We start from the raw sequence: 22985 nt of genomic DNA on the forward strand, positions 1-22985 counted from the left end.
CCTTGGGCTTACAGTTCTGGCCACAGTTCCTGAGAGCTGGTTGGTTATCCTTTTTTTTTTTTTTCAGCATCCTTTCACAAGTAAGGCGGCCTCACTCCAATCCCTGGTCTTAGCCAGAAACCAGGCTGGTTTTTGTGTGCCTCTGTCCTCTAGTCCATTGCAATATTTTAGCTCCTACTACCCCCACAGGTCTTTGGCTTTGGTCTTACCACCAGTTGGTTCTCCTTAAGAAGGTCTCCTGAGATGTTTATCCTATTTTTAGCTTGTTTATGTATTTTTAAACTTTTCCTCTCATTTTTATATGTTTGGAGCATAATGGCTATGTCAAAGCATGAACTTTACACTTTGTTCTTGTTAATGTTTAAGTCACTTGGAGATAGAGTTTCTACTTCTCACAATGGAAACATACTAGCAGATGGAGTTTGGGGGTAAAAGAGTTGAGCTGCTGCTGCTGCTAAGTCGCTTCAGTCCTATCTGACTCTGTGTGACCCCATAGACGGCAGCCCACCAGGCTCCCCCGTCCCTGGTATTCTTGAGGCAAGAACACTGGAGTGGGTTGCCATTTCCTTCTCCAATGCATGAAAGTGAAGTTGCTTAGTCGTGTCCAACCCTTAGCGACCCCATGGGCTGCAGCCTACCAGGCTCCTCTGTCAATGGGAGTTTCCAGGCAAGAGTACTGGAGTGGGGTGCCATTTCCTTCTGAGCACTGATACTTAAATCCTGGGAGTCCAGGTAATGGGCATTTTGTCTGGGCTTAGGGGCCTGGGTAAGGCTTCCCAGGTGTTGCTAGTGGTAAAGAACCCACCTCTCAACGCAGGAGACATTAAGAGATTGGGGTTCAGTCCCTGGGTGGGGAAGATCCCCTCCAGGAAGGCCTGGTAACCCACCCCAGTATTCTTGCCAGGAGAATCCCATAGACAGAGGAGTCTGGTGGACTACAGTCCATAGGGTCGAAAAGAGTACGTCATGACTGAAGTGACAGCACAAACACCGCAAGCGCCTGGGTAGGGATGTGGAAAACCCCATCAGGACTTCTAGTTACAGACCGGCTTCAACAGCGACCCCATGTGGCAATAAGATGATTTGCAGGAGTAGAAGGTCCTACCCAAAGTGCTTTCCTACTCCCCAGCTTGGAGCCAGGAGCCTAATTGACACCTCCTTTGTGAAATGCATGTGGTCACCACAGGCTTTTTAGATAACTCTGAGGACTAAAGAGAAAGATAATACTGGATATGGGCTCTCAGCTGGCTAATTAGAAAACTGAAAGAGCTATGACCCTTTCATTTTGGAATAATCCATACTGTTGACATGCAATACATACAAAATAATGGAGAAAGGAAAATAATAGAGATGTAGCGGAGCATTTAAATTCTTCTTCAGAAAAAGACTCATAAATTCCAATATTGACCCCCCAAAAAAGAAGTACAAAATTCTGAATAGGTCAATAACCAAGAAGAAAAAATAAAATAGAAGTTACTGAAGAATTAGCTCCCTAAAAGACTCCTGGGTTTTATGCTTTTGTAGGCAAGACTTTTCTAATGTTAAGAGACAGCAGTGTCTATTGTTGTTATTATACCACAATCCCTATTGTTGCATAAATTATTTCAAAACACAGAATAAAGAAATAATGCACCTCAATTTATGTTGTAAACTCTAATTCTTAAGTCTGGAAAAGAAAATCATAGACCAGGGGTTGCAAATTCAAGTGTTTATAAGCACCAGAAACTAATATAAATGGGTGAAGTTGACTGATGTGTGAAATGACAGGGAAAAGTGGGAACTACAGGAACTGGAGGGTGTGCACCCCTTATTCAAGAATTCAAAATCAAATGCTTCAAAACACTGCTTTGGTCACATAAACAAGTCCCATGGGTCACCAGTTTGCAGCCTCTGGTATAGGTCAATCTCTATTATAAAATAGATGTTAAAATACTAGCAAGTTAAACTCAACCTAAACTACAATTAAAAAAAAAATCTACTAGGACTGAGTTACATTTACTCAAAGGGATGCAAAAATCTTTTAATATGTGGAAGTCATTTTTAAAACAACCATCATCTCACATTAGAAAAACACGTACGATTATTTCAATAGATGTTCAAACTTAATACCTGACAAGCGGAGGCCCAAGAACCCAGGGCTGGGCTGTGTGTGAGCTGGCCAAAGATGTCCCAAAGGGAGCATCTAGGGGTAAAACCAGGATCATGTGCAGCAGACAGCCAGCCCAGCCAAGTGTCAATCCAAAGAACTGGACAAAGATGCAGAAATTAGATAAAGGCAAGAAGACAGGGCCCATGGAGACGCTTGGGAAGCATAGCCCAGACATGTTACTGCAGGGACCTCCCTGTGGTCTGGTCCTGAGCCAAGTTTGAGCTCCAGCTGCTGAAGTTAAAAACATCCAGCATCCACATATCATAATATTTCTCCTAAAGCTAAGATCTAAGGATAGTGCCATCATATGAGAAAAGACATATCATAGAAGCAGCCCACTTAAAACTAAAACTGCTTTCCTGCTCTGATTTTCTGAGGAGCCATTTTGTATTTTCAAGACTTTCTACAATAAAAGAAATAAAATGCACAGAGAAAGTTATAGGGGAATTTGATAGAAGAGGGGATGGTGGGAAGCAATGAACCTCGTATATTATATGGTCAAATCTAAATCAATCAAGGCATGTTATACCACAATAACCAATTTATCCTATTTGTTTTCTAATATTTTTGGCTACATTGCACATCTTGTGGAATCTTACTTCCCTGGGCCCCTGCAGTGCAAGTGTGGAATATTAACTACTGGACTGCCAGGGAATTACCAATAATCTATTAAAAAACAGTAAAATCGATAACGGGTACTGATAGAGTGAAAAGGAATAAGTGCTAAGTCAGGACTCTACACCTCTACTTCATACCATACACACAAAAAATTTCAGATGGATTAAAGACTTAAATGTAAGATGTTAAATAAATATTATAGGAGAAAAGATATGAGACCGTGTATCTTATCAAGAATCAGAGAGATCCACCCAACCTGAAGGGAAAATGAGACGCTATAAAAGAAGAGGAACATAACTGATTCCAAGAAAAGTCTTCTATTTTTAGATCTTAAAAAATCAAAATACAGTGATAAATTGAAGAAAACTTTCCATTTCAAAAGGATGAAAAACTCTTAAATTGATAAGAAAAAAACAAACAGTGCAATAGCAATAGATAGACTCATGAAGATTATGAAGAAGCAATTCTGGGAAAAGAAAATCCAGTCAAGAAACCAGTTGAGACACTCCTCAGCAGAAAATCACAAATAAACAACTAAGGCACTCACTTCTCACCTATCAGATTAGCAAAAATTCAAGTGATAATAATTGCTGTTGGAAGGGATGCCTGAAAACTATACTTTCATACAATGCTGTTGGAAAAGTGAATTGTCACAACTCTTTGGAAAAGCAATCTGGCAATAGCTATTAGCATTTAAAATTCCCTTTTCCCCAGTAATCCCATTCCTAGGAAACACTAGGACTTCCCTGGTGGTGACTTCAGACGGTGAAGCGTCTGCCTACAATGTGGAAGTCCCAGGTTTGACCCCTGGGTCAGGAAGATCCTCTAGAAACACTGCAACAGAAATGAAAACATTAGTGCATAGGGATTCGTGTAGAACCATGTAAGGGAATGGCTACCCACTCCAAGGAAAGGCTGTATCGACAGGTGGTTTTCTTGGGGCTTCCCTGGTGGCTCAGATGGTAAAGAATCTTCCCACAATTCAGGAGACCGGGGTTTAACCCCTGGGTTGGGAAGATCCCCTGGAGAAAGAAATGGCAACCCACTCCAATATTCTTGCCTGGAGAATTCCAAAGACAGAGGAGCCAGTCAGGCTACAGGCCATGGGGTCCCAAAGAGTCTGACATGACTGAGGGACTTTCACTTTCGCTTTTCATATTTATTATAGACTTGTGGTAGTCACAAAAACTGGAAATCAAGTGAATGTTCACTCAAAAAAGGAGTGGCATATTATGCAACCATTAAAAAAATGGGTTAGACCTGTCCCATCCGTCCTGGGGAAATTTCTACTATGTGTTTACGATTAAGGGAGAAAAGCAAGATACAAAGTGTATGTAATATGATTCAACTTTTAAAATATAATGACACATCTCACCCCCAAATAAAAAACCCATGTGTGTGTGTACGTGTGTGTGTATGTGTGTGTGAACTGCTACAAAAGTGGAAGGAAGAAAGGAAAGAAGGAAGGTAGGAAGGAAATCAGACTGTTAACATAGTGGGGAAGGGGAAAGAAATACTTAAAAGAAAGTTTCTATATTTAAAACCATATGTACAATGTGATGCCATTCATGGAAAATTCTACACACGTAAAGAGATGTGAAAGGATCTTCACCAAAATATTAATGATGATTGTCTCAGGGAGTGAGATTGCAGGTGACTTTTATTTTTTTCCTTATTTTTTTCTAAGTTTTAAATGTTATATAATGAGTACATATCATTTGCACATCAGTGGAAAAATAGGACTTCCCTGGTGGTCTAATGGGTAAGAATGCACTTGCCACTGCAGAGGATGAGGGTTCAGTTTCTGGTCTGGGAAGATTCCGCATGCCATGGGGCAAGTATGCCTGTGAGCCACAGCTACTGAGCCCAAGCACCCTAGAGCTCATGCTCAGCAACAAAGAATATCCCCCACTCACCACAAGTAGAGAAAGCCTGAGCACAGCAACGAAGACCCAGCACAGCCCAAAATAAAGAAATACATTTAAAAATCAGCGAAAATAAAGTTATTTTAATTGTTGGGTGCAGGGGGACTATGGACAGGTAGACAGTCCCTGGGAGACCTGATTGAATGAGCACACAGATCTATATTTAATTAACCTATCAATTGCTGGTATGCCAACTGATGTTTTCCAAAATCTTGAAGGGTAGTTTCTCTTAAGTAGCCTGTCATCTGAAACATTGTTTACAATTCTCCCACTTAACTAATGGTGAGGAGTGCAACCATTACAAATACCAAAGGGGCAGGAGATAATTAAAGGAGGTTTTACTTAAGTGCCATCAAATAACTACATCTCCTGTATTCAGAATTTCCTCACCAAGCTTATCTCCTGACAACTCCCAAACCCTTTTATCATTGCCTTCAAGCTTTTTTTTTTTTATCATCTCTTTTTCCAGACCTCTGTGTAGTGATTCTTAAAATCTTCATTATAAATAGTCAACCTTCGCTTTGCTCTTTTGATCGTTTCTTTCTCAGGGAGCTTGGCTTCACCACCTGGCACGGACCTGGTTATACTGGGCATGCCCTGCTTCTTATCCCCTTCCCTCTCTCAGTGGACCTGACACGTTTAGGGGAGCGCTGCAGGGGTTCAGGCCTTTTCTATGCCCTGCTTGAACATGCCAGGCTTTCCAAAAATGTTAGGATCAGCTGATGTAACAGGAAGTTGGGCTTCATTTGCTCTTTCTTTCACAATATTCATTGAGCATTGCTGAGTGTCCATCGCCGAGCTAAGGATTCAAATAAGAGGCCATGATTCCAGAGAAATTACAACCATGTATGTGGGCAGTGTTGGACTGTCCTGTGCCGGGGAAGCACTTGGGAGGATGCCACGGATGGGAAGGGGAAGTGAAGTAGGGGAGCGGCTGCTAGGGCCGAACACGGGGGAACAGCACGTGCAAAGGTTTAGTGCTTCTTCAGGCGTGCTCCCAGACTAGCAGCTCAGCATCATTGGGAACTTGTTGAAAATTCTGAAACTCTGGGAGCGGGTCCAGCAATCTATTTTATCAAATCCTGCGGATGATTCTGACACACCCTAGAATTCAATAACCACGACTCAAGTAGAAGTCTGAGGATAAGAGGGAGAGGAGAGAGGAAACAAGGCTTCGTGAAGGGCCTCAGATGCCAGTCAAAGGAGTTCGACTTTGCCCCGTAGGTGCGGCTTCCAAGGTTTTTAAGCAAGGGCTGTGGGACTTACACAATCGCTTCCAACTCAGGCGTTTCTGGGCGCTCTAGCATTCTCTGCGTGCAAGAGGGCCGAGAGGGAGTTGGTCTCGGCGAAGCTGAGTTTCTTCACCCCACCTTCACCCCACACCCCACATCTGGCGGCGAGTCAGAGACAGGTGAGGCCACAGACCTCTCTGCACTCTGGTTCCATGGGTTTGCCGTTCGGAAGGAGGTGAGAACGCGCAAGAGCTGGGGCACTGACCGAAACAGGCAAGGAACCACCGCGTGAGAATCCGGCGGCCCGTGAGACAGCTAGGTCGGCTGGCCCAGGCTCCGCCCCTGGCCCGCGGGGCGCGGCGTTTCGGGCCTGCGGGCCACGCCCCCGGCCCCGCCCCAGCGCGCGCCAGGCCCGCCTCCCTCGGGAGAAGCCGGTTCTGCCCGCGCCCGTGCACGCGCCCGCGGCCGGGTTGCAGGGCTGGGCGCGCGCCCTGCGTCCGGGGCAGGAAGATGGTGGCGAGCGCGCGGGTGCAGAAGCTGGTGCGGCGCTACAAGCTGGCGATCGCCACGGCGCTGGCCATCCTGCTGCTGCAGGGCCTAGTGGTGTGGAGCTTCAGCGTTCTGGAGGACGACGAGCCGGGCGAGGTGCTCCGACGGCCGGGCGGGCAGGCGGGCAGGCCGGGCGCGGGGACGCGCGGGGTCCTGGCGGGGAAACGGATGGCCCCCGCCGGGGAAGTGGGGCATGGGCCGCTTGCGTGTTGCGCACGGGCGGCCGCCTGGCTCGGGGCCTCGGACCTCTGGCGCCCGTTTCCCAGGCGGGCCGGGGGCCTGAGCGCGGGGGCGGTGCATGACCCGGAGGACGGGCCGCGGGCTGGCAGGGGCCCCGGCCGGGAGGAGCGGGTCTTGGTGGGGTGGTCTCCAGCTCCGCGAGCAGTGAAGGTCAGGCGCGGGTGGCGGAGAGCCCGGCCAAGAGGCGCGGCTGGGCCCGAGCCGGCTTGGAGGTGGGGAGCCCCAGGCCAAACTTTCTGAAGTTGGGAGGGGGTGGGGGTGTGCGCGCCGTGGGCGGAGGAATGGGGCCTAGGGACCCCGGGCAATCGCGCCGACCCGCCCCTCAGCGGGGCACTGGCCAGTTAAGAAGTGGAGCCTGGGGGTGGAACTCAGTCTGGCAACTGAGGAGAGGGAGGGAGACCCCGAGGGAGAGAAGTGGAGTGCACCTGAGGCGTGGCTTTTTCAACCAGGGGTCTGAAGCACCTGCATGGGTCTTCTGGACAGGATGGCAGGGGAATTGAGCTGGTGAACTGGCCTCAGGACATTAGGGAATTGGGGACTCGCCCTCTCTGACTGTAAGAAAATGGGGACAGCAGCAGCTAGTTTAGCAGAGCCCCAGGCCGTGGAGCAGGGGCAAACCCTATCCTTCTTAGTGCCCCAGGTCCTCGTTCTGAGAGTCTCTTGGCTGATGTGGTTTTCCCTGGAGGATTAGACATGTCTCCCCCAGTGTGATCAGGAGGGTCCAGTGGGGTCTGAGACCATCCTGGAAGGTTGAAGAGGATAAGTCAAACCCTGACCCTAAGCTGTGGACCAGAAGACAGGGCTTCCCCGCCCCCACCCCTGGGTTTTGGTGGACTCTGAGTCAGACTCTCTGCTCTGCTTGCCCCATCCTCTTGGGCCTCTCCTCCTGGCAGGGTGAAGACCAAGGGAGCCCTGATATCCATTTTTCCTTCCTGCATCTGGGCAGTATGGAAGGCCTAGTGTGGAAACTGGGAGAATCACTGCTTTTGCCTTTTTTGGGGAGAACTAACAGACTGGGATGGTGAGGGGAGCTGGGACAGAGTCACATGAGATCATAACTCCAAAAGGAGCTGAGCTTAGGGGTTAGGGGAGGCTGACTCTGTGACATCTGAAGGGACTGAGCTTGTTCTTTGTGGCCCAGTAAGTAGCAGGAGGGCGAAGAGATGATTTTGGGGACAGATGAGACATTCTAACATGGAATGGGCTGACAAGGAGTTAAGGAGCCTTCTGACCCTGGAATATATATGTGAGTAGGGGCTGGTGACCACTTTGAGGAGGGGCATGGCAAAGCATCCAGGGCTTCTCAGACCCTCTGCTACATGGCTGTGTGAATCTCTGGAAGGGCTGAGAGACTGTTCAGGCCTCAAGGTCTCTGCTGCCCTACCTCCAGCCTGGGGTGGGGAACTGGTGCAGTGCTTGGGATCCTGCCTCCTCACCTCCTCCTCCAGCTTCCTAACAGAACTGGATAGGGGAATCCCTGGACCAGAATGGAAAAAAGATCCTTGATAACCTAGAGGCTGTGCAGTCCAAGCAGCCATTAGTGCTTGGAGCCTTTCGGCAGCCACCTCAGGGCAGCCAGGCAGCATAATAAGTATTTAGGAAGGTGGGTGCTGAGTTGGACCACCCCAACTCACCGTCCTATGTCCTATTCCAGCACTGCTCCTGGTGAATAGTGTGACCACTGTCTAATCACCTAACCTCTTTCGCGTGCATCCTCAATGGTATCTGCCCCCCACCCCAAGATGGGGGCAATAATATCACCTCTCTCATTGGTAATGCCTGTGAAGTATTTGCAGGAGTTGCTGGCACATGCTAAACCATCAGTAAATATCTTATTATTTCACTACTGCACAATGGTAATAGGGACTCATTCATTCATTCATTCAACAAATATTAAGTCCTACTTCGTACTAGGCACTGTGCTAATACTGGGGATACAGAAATAAATAAAATAGATGATGAGGTCACGGCCCTGTGGGCAGACAGTCTGCAGGGAGAGACTGACAGTGAAAAGGAAACTCAGTAACAAGAGGGCTAATTTAGATAGGTGGTTGGGGAGGCTTCTGCAGGAAGTGGCCTGTGAGCTGAAAGCCGGGGGAAGCAGTAGGCAGAATTCAGGCAGAAGGCCCCTAGGAGAATGGGCCTAGCTGGCTCCTCTCAAGAAGTGGGAAGGAGGGTGTGGTGGGATCCCTGGAAGAAGTTAGTCCAGGGCACATCCTGCAGCCCACAGTGAGGGGCTGGGGTTTTATTCTAAGTGCAGTGGGAGAGAGCTGAAACCAAAGGGGTCTAAGCAGGGATGAAATGAGACATGCACTTAAGATGCACACTCTGGCCTTGCGCTAGGTTGGAGACCAGAGATGACCATTAACATCCAAAGAGCCATTTTATGGTTTTCAAAGCTTTCACAAACATTGTCTCACCACTTACTTTAAGCACAGTCTGAGAAGTCCAAAGGTGGTGGATCAGCATTGCTGTGTTCTCTGTCCCTGGGACTCAGAGAAGGATTCCAAGGAGAAGCTACAGAGCCAGGAAAGGTCTTTGAATTCCTCCTCAGTGAGGAGAGGGGGCCTCGGAGGCCAGAATGCATCCAGGTGGATGTCAGAGGGCCAGTCCCCGTCCTCGGTAATTAGAGGGAACTCTGACTTAGGGGCAACTTTGGGCAACTCCTGTAGGGGTACAACTATGGGGCCCTGCTGCTGCACATATAAACATCCTTGGGATGAGGCAGTGGGAAGGGGCTGGCTGCCTACCAGGGACCCCCGCACTTCCTCACTGCTGCCTTCTGGTCCCCCAGCCCCCTCTGGGATTGTCCTTCTCAGGGTCAGCCAGCTCCTGCTGCAGTGCAGGACACCAACGTGCCCTCTCCTCCCACATCCTTCCCCCACCACAGCGAGCCTGGCCCTGTGCCCCAAGCCCTGCCCTCCTGACCAGCTTCCTCACTCACTGATACTGGCTTCCATCTTGAGAAGCCACAGCTCCTTTGCCATCTCCACCCACCTCAGCTTGAGGATGTCTTTCCCTGCCCCGTGTGTGTCCAGGTCCGACATCACCAGTTTACATACACTCAGTTCAGTGGGACTGCAGCCATTCCTAGGGGCTTCCCAGTGCAGGGTGCCCTCCCCAACATGGGTAGAATAGAGCCTGTTGCCTCCTCCCCACTCTGCCCTCCCTCTTGCAGGTGTCTATTCTCAGATGGAGACAGACATCTCCAGTTCTCACTGGGAACCTCCCAAGAGATCAGAGGGCTGGCTGGATGCTGGGCACAGAAGGCTGGGGTGCCAGGGTATAGGGCTGGGACTCTGGCCCTAAGGCATCTGCCATGCTCTGACAGAGGAGGAGAGAGTGGTCCTAGGGTGGGGAGGGACAGGGAAAACTCGACCCAATAGTCCAAAGTATCTGAAGGCCTTGGCTTCTCTCCTGACTTCACATTTGACTATTTCCCTTTCATTAATATTAGTGAGGATGACAGCATTTACTGAATGCTGAGCCTGTGCCAAGAGCTTTTCATTCATTAATTCATTCATTCAACAAATATTTACTGAGGGAATTCCTTGGTGGTCCAGTGGTTAGGACTCTGCACTTTCACTGCCAAGGGCATGGGTTCAATCCCTGGTCTGGGAACTAGGATCCTGCAAGCTGTGTGGCATGGCCAAAAATTTATATAAATATATATACATATATATATATATAGAGAGAGAGAGGGAGGGAGTCTCCCCCATTGCCAGACATTCTTCTGGGCTCTAGGAATACATCCGTGAACAAAACAACAAAAAGCTCTATCTTCATGGACATGGCATTCTTGTAAGGGGAGAGACATAGAATAGCACCATATAAATACATTTATACAGAGGCTTCTCTGGTGGTCCAGTGGCTAAGACTTCCAATGCAGGGGGCCCGGGGTTTGATCCCTGGTCAGGGAACTAGATCCTACGTGCTGCAACTAAGAATTTTGTGCCACAACTAAAGATCCCGCATGCCACAACTAAGACCCTGTGCAACCAAATAAATAAAATATTTTTTAAAAATACACTTATACATATTACATTATACATTATATATATTATACATTGAAGGGTGGACTGGCCCTTAACTGAACCAGTTAACTGGTCATTAACTGAAGAAGGAGCTGACTGAGGGAAGATCAGGAGCTCACTTTTGGATTTGTGGCTTGAGAGGTCTATCAGACTCCCAAGAGAGGCATCAAGGAGGCTGGCAGTTAGACAACTGAAAGTTCAAGGGAGCCCCTCTAGGCCACAGAGAGAAATCTGGGACTGAGTGAGGTCACCTGGAAAGCCCAGACAAGGAAAGTCCCCAAAGTGGCCTTGGGAGATAAGGCAGGATCAGCCAAGAAGACAGATAAGGAGTGGCCACAGAGGCCACACCAGGGGAACACCAGGAGGGCATCCTGAGGAGGCTGCTTCAGAGGCTGTGGTCCAGTGAGTGCTGCTGCTGGAAGGCTAGGCCGGAAGAGGACTCACACAGAGAGTGGTGAGAGAGAGAGAGGGGGCAGCTCTTTCTAGTTGCAGTATCTCAGGCTCTTTCTCTTGGACACTCTTCCCTCCTGTATTTGATGGTTGAGGGAACCTGCTCAGAGAGGGTATGTAACTGTGGGGGAGTGACAGAGCTGAGTGGGAAGCCCTGGTGACTCCAGAGTAGTCACACGGAGCCTCTCACTCCTCCATCCAGTCTGTGCCTCATCCAGCAGACACCAACCAGACACCCTACATGCCAGCCACTCCACTGGGCACCGGGGAGATGGAGCTGACACGACAGCCTCTTCCCAAGGAGTTGGTCAGCTAGAAGAACGTCCCACCCGAGGCAAATGGGACGGGCTCACACATGGAGACTCCGCTAGATCTTGAAGGATGGATGGAATTTGATCAGGCAGGGAAGGAGGGGGATCACAAAAGGAGGACAGGGAAAGCTGGAATGAGTGTGGCTATACACACTTTCAAGTGTGGCCGGATCATTAGGGAGGTTCCTAGGTTTGAGAAGAGGCTACAGAAGCTGGGAAGCAGGCGTGGAGGCTTTCCCTTATCCCGGTTTTCCCTTCGCAAGCCGCCCTGCCACAGGGAGCGATGAGTTGCCAGCCTGCACCTGCAGGCGCCTTCACGCCCTGCCTCAGCCTTCCAGCCATGGCCAGACACCTCCTTGGCCATTCCCAGCAGTAGTACCAGGGCTCCCATCTCTAGGCCGTCTTTGCCCTGGAGCTTCCCACTAGCTGGTCAAGGCCCGCTCCAAGCCAAGCTGTTGTCTGAAGCTCTTCCTTCTCCCTCTGCCCAGATGTCAGGCCAGCTTGGCCATTTGAAGGCTTTCCCTGCAGCTGCCTGCTCCTGCTACCCCGTCATCCAGAGTGTGACCCCCAAGGGAGTCTCCTGCACTCTGTTAGTCTCTGCTTCACAGAGAACCCAACCAGCAATGGGGTCTCAGATTTCACCTCTGCCCTCTCCACCAGGCAAGACCCCTTTGCTCTGTTGCAGCTTCAGCACTCGCATGTGGAAATACTGTAGATGGCAGAATGCTTTTTCCTTCTGAAGAGCATCATATTGTCCCAGTGAAGCCCGGGTGGGAGTGCTGGATGGACACTCTTGTCTGTAGGGTCTCTGCATGTCTCTCTTATTCATCTTCCTATTTGTGGAAAAAGAAAGTGGTATCTGAATCCAAAGGAGGCTCAGTGCCCTGTGATCTGTGTGATGGAGGGGATGTGGATGTGATGGTGCCTTGGGGGAGGGCGACATTTCCTCCGCCGGCTGGTCAAGGAGACCTCCCAGCAGAAGTGCAGAGTGCTCAGGCAAACAGTACTTTTCTAGATAAAGGGTGGCGGGGGCTTCTAGGCCTGAGCCAGCCAGAAGCTGAAGGAGAGGAGCAGGAGGAGACTGACTGTCTTGGTGACTTGTGTTTGCCTATCTTTTACAGAAAGGAAGGCAGAAGAAGCCACAGCCACTCGACCCCAGTGAAGGCTCCAAGGACACAGACAGTTCAGCTGGGCGGCGGGGCAGCGCAGGCAGAAGGCATGGGCGCTGGCGGGGCCGCGCCGAGAGCCCCGGTGTGCCCGTGGCCAAGGTGGTACGGGCAGTAACTAGCCGGCACAGAACCGGCCGGCGGATCCCCCCCACCCCACCCCCAGAGGCCCCAGGCCGCCAGAACCTGAGCGGGGCAGCAGCTGAGGAGGCACTGGTTGGGGCGGCTGGCTTCCCACACGGAGACACGGGGAGTGTGGAGGGCGCCCCCCAGCCCACAGACAACAGCTTCACGCCCAAATGCGAGATCGTTGGCAAGGACGCTCTGTCTGCACTGGCCCGGGCCAGCTCCAAGCAGTGCCAGCAGGAGATCGCCAACGTGGTGTGCCTGCACCAGGCCGGGAGCCTCATGCCCAAGGCTGTGCCCCGGCACTGCCAGCGGGCTGGTAAGAGACAAGCATAGGCAGAGAGGTGGGGGCCCAGGAGGGTGTTCGGCAGGGATCCCTGCCCCCGTTTCTCAGGGATGAAAGCCTGGAAGGGCACACCTCGCTGCCCAAGTTGGGGATGAGTGCACTAAGTGGCAGAGGTGGACCTGGGGCCCGGGAGCATCGGGCTCTACGTCCGGGCTTCCTCCTTTGGACGGCAGGCAGCTCCCTCTTCCCATCTTGCCTCCACCCTGTGACCTGGGGCGGGACCTTACTGATGCCCCTGTTCTCTACTCTCAGGAAAGATGAGCCCTGGCATCCCATGGGACGAGGTCCGGGCCCAGCAGCCCGCGGATGGCCCCCCAGTACGAATCGCCTACATGCTGGTGGTTCATGGCCGTGCCATCCGCCAGCTGAAGCGTCTCCTCAAGGCCGTGTACCACAAGCAGCACTTCTTCTATGTCCATGTGGACGAGGTACCTGCTATGGCCAGGGAGACAGGGCATCTGAGTGGGGAGGGCAGACACCAGATCGTCATGGACAGACAGTGTCTCTGACTTACTCAGTGGCCCAGAGATAGGAGAGCAGGGAACGGAGGAGCAGCCAGCACCAGGTGACATGGCTGCTTCGGAGCTGGAGCCCTAGCCCATGCTCTGTCCGTTTCATGTCACTTGTCCTCCACCCTGGGGTGGGGCCGGGTGGGGAGATTGTAATGCTGGGGGTTCATCTTCCACTGCTGAGTTTCCACCACCACCACCCCACCTCCCACAGCGCTCCAACTACCTGCACCGAGAGGTAGTGGAGCTGGCCCGGCAGTATGATAACGTGCGGGTAACGCCCTGGCGCATGGTCACCATCTGGGGCGGGGCCAGCCTGCTGAGGATGTATCTGCGGAGCATGCAGGACCTGCTGGAGGTGCCCGGCTGGGCCTGGGACTTCTTCATCAACCTCAGTGCCACTGACTACCCAACAAGGTGTGGGGTGGTGCTCTGAGCCCTGAAGATGGGAGGTGGGCCTCCTCTAGGACTCAGGGTTCCAGGGTCCCCATGGACTTCTTCCCTCCCCAAAGCCTCATTCTGGGATCTGCACACCTCAAACATGATTCCTTGGCCCCAGCAATGTTTTAGAGGAGTTGTTGCTGAAAGATGATATGAGGGTTGCAAGGGACAACAGATGGGGAGGAGAAGAAACCAGAAGTCTGAACCAGGATCTTGGGTCAGACAGGAAGTGGGGGAAGAAGGATGAAGTGGTCTTTCTCAGGGACCTCAGATACTCACCACCCCAGAGCATCAACTTGGAGTAGGTCAGTTGGCCAGAATGGCTCTCAGTAAGAAAAGAAGAGGCCAAAGAGGAAAGATAAAGAGTGCTGGAGGGGTCTGTCTGCTCTGGGCTGGTAACTGAGCCATGCTCACACACGCTACCCACATGCCATTTTCTCTCCAGGACCAATGAGGAGCTGGTAGCTTTCCTGTCCAAGAACCGGGACAAGAATTTCCTCAAGTCTCATGGCCGGGACAACTCCAGGTAAGGGGATGGTGGAGGATGCCCTGGTCCTGGGTTCTCACCACAAGCCCTACACACAGGGGGCTTGGTGGCCTCAGCCCTGGGTTGCAAAACCTCCAAACCAATCACAGATTGAGGAGTGCAGTGCTGATTCCTGGAAAGATGAGAGCCTGGATTCCACCCTGCAAGATCCTCAGCCACAGGCCCCTGTGCCTCCCACAGGTTCATCAAGAAACAGGGCCTGGACCGGCTCTTCCACGAGTGCGATTCACACATGTGGCGTCTGGGCGAGCGGCAGATCCCAGCAGGCATTGTGGTGGACGGCGGCTCGGACTGGTTCGTGCTAACTCGCAGCTTTGTGGAGTATGTGGTATACACAGACGACCCGCTTGTGGCCCAGCTGCGTCAGTTCTACACGTACACGCTGCTCCCGGCCGAGGTGGGTGACTGGGCCCGCACCCAGGCGGGGGGGCGAGTGGCGGGCTCGATGGCTCACCCTTCACCCCAGCCTGCCACCCCAAGTCCTTCTGAACTCGACGGCTCACCCTCCACCCTGGCCTGCCCCCCGCAGTCCTTCTGGGCTCGACGGCTCACCCTCCACCCCGCCCTGACCCCCCAGTCCTTCTGGGCTCCGCGGCTCACCCTCCACGCCACCTGCCCGCCGCAGTCCTTCTGGGCTCGGCAGCTCACCCTCCACTCCGGCCTTGATGGCTCGCCCTCCACCCCGGCCCGCCCCCCGCAGTCCTTCTGGGCTCGGCGGCTCACCCTCCACCCTGGCCTGCCCCCCCAGTCCTCTGGGCTCCGCGGCTCACCCTCCACCCCGGCCTCGACAGCTCCCCCTCCACCCCGGCCCGCCCCCCGCAGTCCCTCTGGGCTGGAGGGCTCACCCTCCACCCCGCCCTGCCCCCTGCAGTCCTTCTTTCACACGGTGCTGGAGAACAGCCCAGCCTGCGAGAGCCTCGTGGACAACAACCTGCGGGTCACCAACTGGAACCGCAAGCTGGGCTGCAAGTGCCAGTACAAGCACATCGTGGACTGGTGCGGCTGCTCGCCCAACGACTTCAAGCCGCAGGACTTCCTACGGCTGCAGGTGCTTCCCCAGGACCCCCAACCTCTGGCCCTTGGTAGAGCCTCACCCCAGCTTTTCGCTGGCTGCTTTCTAGGGTCAGAAACAATCCTGGGTGGTCCAACCAGAGGATCTGGGGGACCCTCACCGGGAGCAGCCCCTGGGGGCAGGGGCTAAACTGGCGGCAGGAAAAACCCTCGGCAGCTGATCTCTAGGCACTGCTGGGAAAAGGCACCTCCCCTGATGTGCTCTCTGGGACCTCCAGACCCCTTCACCCTCCTTGCCTCTCCCACTCCAGCAAGTCTCCAGACCCACCTTCTTCGCCCGCAAGTTTGAATCCACTGTGAACCAGGAGGTACTGGAAATCCTGGACTTCCACCTATATGGCAGCTACCCGCCCGGCACCCCAGCCCTCAAGGCCTACTGGGAGAACACCTATGACGTGGCTGATGGCCCCAGTGGGCTCAGCGATGTCATGCTCACTGCTTACACCGCTTTTGCCCGCCTCAGCCTGCGCCACATCGCCACTGCTGCATCCCCCCAGGCCAACCCACTCTGCAGGTGAGACCTCCTTTTGACATTTTGCAGACTCTCAGGATGTAATGCCCTATAAGGAGGACAATCAGAAAGAGACAGACCCTCTCCCAGGGAGCCCCCAGCCTGAGGCAGGGAAAAAATGCAAATAAAACGAAGATGGCAAAAGCCAGGCACATAGGATCTGTGGGTGTGAGATCTGGGCAAAGCAAGCACCTGGGGATGGGACTCCCCCGGAGCCCCCTTCCTGGGACTCCAGGCCAAGTCGGGTGTGCTGATGGCCTCTCCCTTTCTCCCTGCTGGAACCTTCTTAGGTTTGAGCCCAGGGGCTTGCCGTCCAGCGTGCACCTGTATTTCTATGACGACCATTTCCAGGGCTACTTGGTGACGCAGGCGGTGCAGTCCTCAGCCCAGGGGCCGGCAGAGACGCTTGAGATGTGGCTGATGCCCCAGGGGTCGCTGAAGCTGTTGGGGCACAGTGACCAGGCCAGCCGGCTCCAGAGTTTGGAGGTGGGACAGGTCCTCCCCTTGCTTTCTCCTGATCCCCAGCAAGACTCAGGGTAGTGGGGAGAGAGGGACAGACACTATGGGAGGGCTGAGGATTGGGTTGCCTTTCAGGACTGGATTCCTGGGTCTTCTTTCCCAGTGATGGCAGCCTTGGGATGCACAGAGGACATGCAGTCAGCGGGGAGGGGACCGTGGTTCCACTATAACGCAAGCCTGTATTCTACACTCAGGGATTTTCTTTTGTAAGGAGTTGGACATTCCAGTCGGGCCAGAAGATTAGGCTTTTGAGTGTCTCCTTGGTCTCTTTCTTGGAGGCCTTTGCTCCATGTGGGGATGGTCTCTGGGCAGGACTTCAAATTTCTTTTCTGCCTTACGGCCCCCAACACTTCAGAGCAGGTCAGAACAGGAGCCTAGAATGAATCTCAGAGCTTATAGAGATGTTAAAAATCCCAGTCTGAGCCCATCATTTTGCAGAGGGGGAGACTGAGGACCAGAAAGAGACAGTGATGTCCCACAGGAGTTAGAGGGGGTAGCAGGTAGAGAGGAGGACTTTCCTTCGCCTCCTGCCCAGCTGCCTCCTTCCCTCCAGGTCGGCACCGAGTGGGACCCCAAAGAGCGTCTCTTCCGGAACTTTGGGGGGTTGCTGGGGCCGCTGGACGAGCCTGTGGCCATGCAGCGCTGGGCCCGGGGCCCCAACCTCACAGTCACCGTGGTGTGGATCGACCCCACCTATGTGGTGGCCACATCTTACGACATTGTGGTAGACGCGGAAACGGAGGTCACGCAGTACAAACCCCCACTGAGCCGGCCCCTGCGGCCAGGGGCCTGGACTGTTCGACTGCTTCAGTTCTGGGAACCCCTGGGTGAGACCCGCTTCCTCGTGCTGCCCTTGACCTTCAACCGCAAACTACCTCTCAGGAAAGGTAAGTATTCCCAAATGATACCCAGGAGTCAGGCAGGATAGGATTTACAGACAGGTGATCCCAAGAAGCTAACCATCCGAGTAGGGGAAGGTGGCAGATTGTGGCTTTGACCATCCCAGAGCCCTGCACTCTGGTATCACGCTTCCCAAGCAGGCAGACCTGGCTTTAGAACACAGCTCTGACACTTTAATTGGGCTTTTATTCTGGGCAAATTACTTGGCCTTCCTGAGCCTGTCTTATTACATGTAAAGTAAGAGAAATACAATTGTTAGAGACCTCCTGGGTGTGTGGAACATAGATCCACTCAGATTGCTCCAGGGGAAAGGGGGAAATTATTTGGAAAAATGTGGGGCTCTCCCCTACAGAACTCAGGAAATGACTCAGGTCCCACTGGGACTCAGACGTGCTTTCTATCTCTCTGGGGCCACCCTGTCCCTCATCCTGTGCTCTCTGTCTGTGTCAGCCTCAGGCTTCTCAATACATGGCCTCTTAGTGCAATGGAGACTGACCAGGGCCCCTTAGTCCACAAGTTCCACATTTTTAGGACAGCAGATCTGATGTTGGTCATCTTCCCAGTCCACTGGTAGCCAGGTGGAGAAGGTCACACAGCTGAGGCTAGGAGACAGACTCTAAACTAGGCATAGGCTGAGGTTCCTGCAGGGGGCCCAATACAAGTGACTGCCTTCTGGAGGCTATCGGGGTGAATATCTGGGTAAAACTGGCGGGTATACAGTAGGTGTTCAGTAAGTAGGTAGATGTTTTCTTCCTCCAGCCATGTCCCATCACTGAGAAGGTGGGTCAGAGCAGAGGTAACCAGGAAGAGGACGGGGTCCAGGGTGGGGCAGTGGCTGTGGCAGATCAGAACAGGCACCCCTGCTCTCCTAGGACTCACAGTCTGATGGAGGAGACGAAGGGTGGGGTGGTGGAGGCAAGCTTGACAGCAAGTGCTATTGGAGCTGAGTCTTGGAGGAGCTGATTTTTATAGACAGTAAAGGATATCCTAAACTGAGGGAACAAAGTTAGCAGGTGTCTGATGCATGAGGAGAACAGAGGGTGGAGGGGAGTCGGATGCCAAAGGAGGTGGGAAGGAAGGCCGGCAGAGTAAGCAGGGCCCGCAGCCTGAAGGCCTGGGTACTAGGCTTCGGAGGGCTCTGGAGACCACTGGAGGGGGTTGGAAAGGGCCAGGTGACACACACCAGACCATTATCAGAAAGTAACCCTACTTCCTAAAGTACCTTGAGCCCACTGTTTTATTTAATTCTCAAGTTAGGAATTAAGGGATTACTGTCTTGATTTTATAAAACTAAGTTTTACAAGCACGGAAAGTTCTGTGGATTAGCCTAAAGTCACTCAGCAAGATGCAACTCAGTGGTAGAGTTGGGACAGGACTGACTGGGGTGCCCAGACCTGATTCCCAGGGTCTGGCCTTCATGAGATCATTTGGGTGGGGCATGCTTACTCCTGCTCTGCACCCCCAGATGATGCCAGCTGGCTGCACGCTGGGCCACCCCACAACGAGTATATGGAACAGAGTTTCCAGGGCCTGAGTGGCATCCTGAACCTGCCTCAGCCAGAGCCTGCGGAGGAGGCTGCCCGACTACATGCAGAGCTCACGGGCCCGGCGCTGGAAGCCTGGACAGATGGGGAACTAAGCAGCTTCTGGTCTGTGGCCGGAGTGTGTGCCGTGGGCCCCTCCGCCTGTCCCTCCCTGGAGCTCTGCAGACTGACCAGCTGGAGCTCTCTGTCCCCGGACCCCAAATCTGAGCTGGGGCCTGTCAAAGCAGATGGGCGACTCAGGTAGCAGGGTCCCAGCCAGCGCCTACGGAAGACCCGGGAAATTGCACCTTACAGATGACGGAGGGCTGTCTCCCTCACAGGCAAGAACCAGGGGCCCAGGCTGTACACCCATGTCAGCCATCCAGAACCCACAGACGGCAGGGAAGGTGGGCATAGTATTTACCACTGAAATGGCTCTGCTGGGGACCAGATGTTAGCAGGAACATGGGGAGAAGGGCTCCAGCCTCCTCACATTCTCCTCTAATTTTTTTTCTTTTAAGAAAAATGGGTGGTGGGGGATGAACTGGAAACAAAAGATGTGCAATAGGGCCCAGAGCAGCCCCAGGAAGTGGGCCAAGGCTCTGGGGAGCAGAGGCCAGACAAGCCCATCTGCTGCTGCTCTGGAGGAGGCTGGGCCTGCCTCACTCTCTAGGGCCTCACCCCCCAGCTTTGGCCTGTGGTGCTCACGGCTGAGGCTCTGCGGGGCTGCAAGCGCTGTGGCAGGCTCTGAGAGCTAGAGAACAGGTGATGAGGGAAGCACTGCAGAGCTGGACTCTAATGGGTCAGCCTCTCCTCTTGTAGCCAGGGGACCATAGAAGAGGGGGCGGGGCTGGCCCTAGGGCTTTCAGCATACCCTGCCCCTTGATGGGAAAGACAGGGCACCAGGGCCTGCTGAGACCACTGCAGTCTCCCAGGTACCCAGAACTGCAAGCAGGGCCTGGGCTTCTGCCCTGGAGTGGTAAGCCCTCAGGAGCGACATGGGAAGAAGACTCCTCCAGGGCTCTCAGAAGAACCTGGAGCAGCATTGTGCCTGAAGCGCAGTGTGAAGCCTGAAATATGCAACAGAAGAAATATATGTCTATCTCTCTCAGCAGAGGCTCTTGTGTTTTTCCTCCTGGGTGTCAGAGAGCCAGCACTGTTGGGCCATCTTCTAGAAGTTTTGGCTGGTACTTTGGCAGGAGGTGGAGGGTCTAGTTGCCCCAGAGTGAGAACAGTTTAAAGTCCCATCCAAGAGCCAGAAGGGACACAAGAACCCATAATCCAGACCCCTCTTTTATGTGGGGTAAACAGGCCCAGAGAGGCTCAGAGACTTCCTCATTGCCGCCCGGTGGGCCACCAGGTGGGCCAGTTCAGTTCTTCAGGGTCCTGACCCAGCGCTTCCTCCCTTGCTGCCAGGCTGAGGCAGAGGCTGACTTCTCTGTCTTTGGCATCACCAGGGCCCATCCCAGAAGCCTTTGCTCTGTTTCCTACCCAGCTCAGAGTTTTGTATGGGGCGACCTGAAGAACAGAGGCAGCCAGTTACAGCCAGGACCCGGTGGCTACCACTGCCCCCTTTAGAAGCAGGCGCAGCAGTGGCATGGGTTCCTAGCCGCTGCCTTAGGACCTAGGAGGGCCATATTGGAAAGGTTGGTCCAGCCTCCCTCCTTTTCTCAAGCCCTCTCTCCCTTCCTACGTTCCTGCCATGGTCAGCAATGGCTCAGTACCAGTCCTTCACAGCTTACTTAATGTGGGGAGGAGGGTGAAGATTTCTCAGAACCTTTAAAATCACCCTCTCCAGCTATGCTGGCCCAGTCAGCTCAGCTTGGGAAACAAAGGGCTCCGTTTGAACCCAGGCTGCCATATGTCAAGTTTTTCAAGCTGCCAGGAGAGGGCACCACTGTCCACCAGTGGCAGTGGTGGGATTTTCCGTCTCTTCAGCCGCTGCACTGACCTTGCGTGGAGTATGTCACTTAGTGCTCACAACTCTTGGAGGCAGGCAATGGTTAGCAGGCCAGGAAAGCGAAATGAACCCGAAGTCAAAGCTATGAGGCGGTGGCTGCAGGCTTCAGGAGGGGGCAGGAGGACTCGACGGCACTGTCACTACACTCTAGGCTGCTAAGGCAGGAAGAGAGCAAGAACCGCAAGCAAACAGTGTTTGGGTTCAAGGGCTGAGATGATTGCTTTTTTCTGGCTCCTATTCTAGTGAACATCTGAAGCTCTCATTTGGCTCTCTAAAAGGTTTTGTTATACATCAACCTTTAGCTCTTAAAAACTGTGTAATAACTAGGTGTAGAGTGTCAGGTACAGGCAGCATTTAGACTCTGCTAAAGGTGCACAGGCCAGGCTGTGGCTATGCTGTCATTGGACTAGCCCAACTGTTTAAAGAGTCTTATTTTTTTGGAACTTAGGTGGGACGTGTCCTGTTTCAGCCCCTGCCACTCCTGTCCAGTTACACCAAGTCCTGGTTACTCAGTCACCCACTGTGAACATTTTGAGCTTAGCTCAGTGGATAGCGATCCAAACTGAGGGTTCTGAGTTAGCCAGTCTGAGGTGGCAACTTAACACTGGTATGGGTTCAGAGCTCCCCCTTGGCAATTCTAATTTGCAGGCTGGCAGAACCAGAAGTCCCCCCACCTCCACTGATCTGGCTGGTTTGTCTTGGCCCCTTGAGTTAGAAGCAATGCGGGACCAGGAGTAGGCTTCACGACTCCTGACAGGTTCAGAGGGCCTCCCCAATCCTCTCCCCTGTCCAGGTCACTGAGGTAAGTTTGAGTGCAGCTTCTCTGACTAAACTGGCTGAAGTGTTCTCCACTCTCATCCTTCTGTAGGGATACCTCAGCCCCAAGGCTTGAGCTTTACGAGGCTTTGAAATATTCCCCTGGTTGGACCCCTGGGGTCAAAATTAGGGTAACAGCCAGGTGGAAGTGCGGTGGGGGAAGGTGGCAGGGCCCCGAGAGCTGCACAAGAATCCCTTTGGAGGGAGGGATAGAAACTGGAAAGTCTTTCCTGTTTTGTGCCTGGTTTCCAGGACAACCATGGACACTTCTATTCCATTAGAGATGGGAGCAAAGACCAAAGGACAGCCAATTGGCATCTGCAGCCCTGTTAGCTGGGCCATTGGGAAGCACGGGGCGGGGCAGAGTAGGGCTGGGAGGGGATCCCGACTGAGAGGTGCATAGATCTGGGTGAGTGGAGCTGCCTTGGCTGTCTTCTGGGGTTAGCAGAAGCCTAGCCTGTTCCTGCCAACCCCTTCTGCAGGTTGGTGAGGGACCCTCGTGGCTGCCAGGCCTGCAGAGTGGAGTGTCATCTATGGGACCCTAGGTCCTGGCATGGTACAGATCAGGGGCAGAAGCTGAGAACCTGGAAGGCTGCTCACAGACACCCTGGCTTTGAATGAAGCTGCTCCTCTGGATCAGGGGTCCTGGGTTGGGAGTTGGCCCTGTGGGGATGGTGGGTTGTGGGTGTGCAGGGGAAGCCTGTCTTGTGGCTGTCCTTAAGATTAAGAAAGTGCCCTTTCTTGGCACCCCTCTGCCACTGCTGCTCCCTGTGCAGAGGTCACCATGGAGAACAGTCTCCTAGCCATAGTTGGGGCCACTGGTGAGTACTTCTCGCTGTCCCAAGTCACAGAGTTGGGGCAGGTGCACCCTTGGCCCCTCAGCGGAGGCCAGAAGTCCAGCCTCTTCATCTGCAGGGTCACCAAAAATAAGCCACTTGGGAAGAATGCTGTGTACAGTTGGTATATGAACCCTGAGGTTCCTTTTCTGCTGAGTTCTAGAGGCTGGGTGCCAGGAGTCTGACTTCAGACGCTTGAGCCCTCC

At 53.1% G+C, this 22985-nt stretch overlaps 1 protein-coding gene across 1 annotated transcript; it reads left to right on the forward strand.

The window, feature by feature from the left end:
* The first annotated feature begins 6363 nt into the window (after positions 1–6363).
* Positions 6364–20298, forward strand: XYLT2 (xylosyltransferase 2). The gene is made up of 11 exons (XM_055576186.1): positions 6364–6569; positions 12630–13119; positions 13399–13574; positions 13870–14072; positions 14542–14622; positions 14824–15040; positions 15515–15691; positions 15966–16228; positions 16516–16711; positions 17298–17631; positions 19110–20298. Exons 1-11 carry the CDS (start codon positions 6435–6437, stop codon positions 19430–19432), a joined length of 2595 nt encoding a protein of 864 aa, XP_055432161.1. The 5' UTR covers positions 6364–6434; the 3' UTR covers positions 19433–20298.
* The last annotated feature ends 2687 nt before the right edge of the window (positions 20299–22985 follow it).

The sequence above is a fragment of the Bubalus kerabau genome, chromosome 4 (genome assembly GCF_029407905.1).
Source record: "Bubalus kerabau isolate K-KA32 ecotype Philippines breed swamp buffalo chromosome 4, PCC_UOA_SB_1v2, whole genome shotgun sequence".
NCBI classification, from domain to species: domain Eukaryota; kingdom Metazoa; phylum Chordata; class Mammalia; order Artiodactyla; family Bovidae; genus Bubalus; species Bubalus kerabau.

Excerpts from the sequence above, each read along its gene's own strand:
- XYLT2 (XM_055576186.1), top strand. The coding sequence starts at position 6,435 with ATGGTGGCGAGCGCGCGGGTGCAGAAGCTGGTGCGGCGCTACAAGCTG. Across the intron at positions 13,575-13,869 it reads TCTATGTCCATGTGGACGAG|CGCTCCAACTACCTGCACCG; the intron begins GTACCTGCTATG and ends CACCTCCCACAG. Across the intron at positions 14,073-14,541 it reads GCCACTGACTACCCAACAAG|GACCAATGAGGAGCTGGTAG; the intron begins GTGTGGGGTGGT and ends TTTTCTCTCCAG.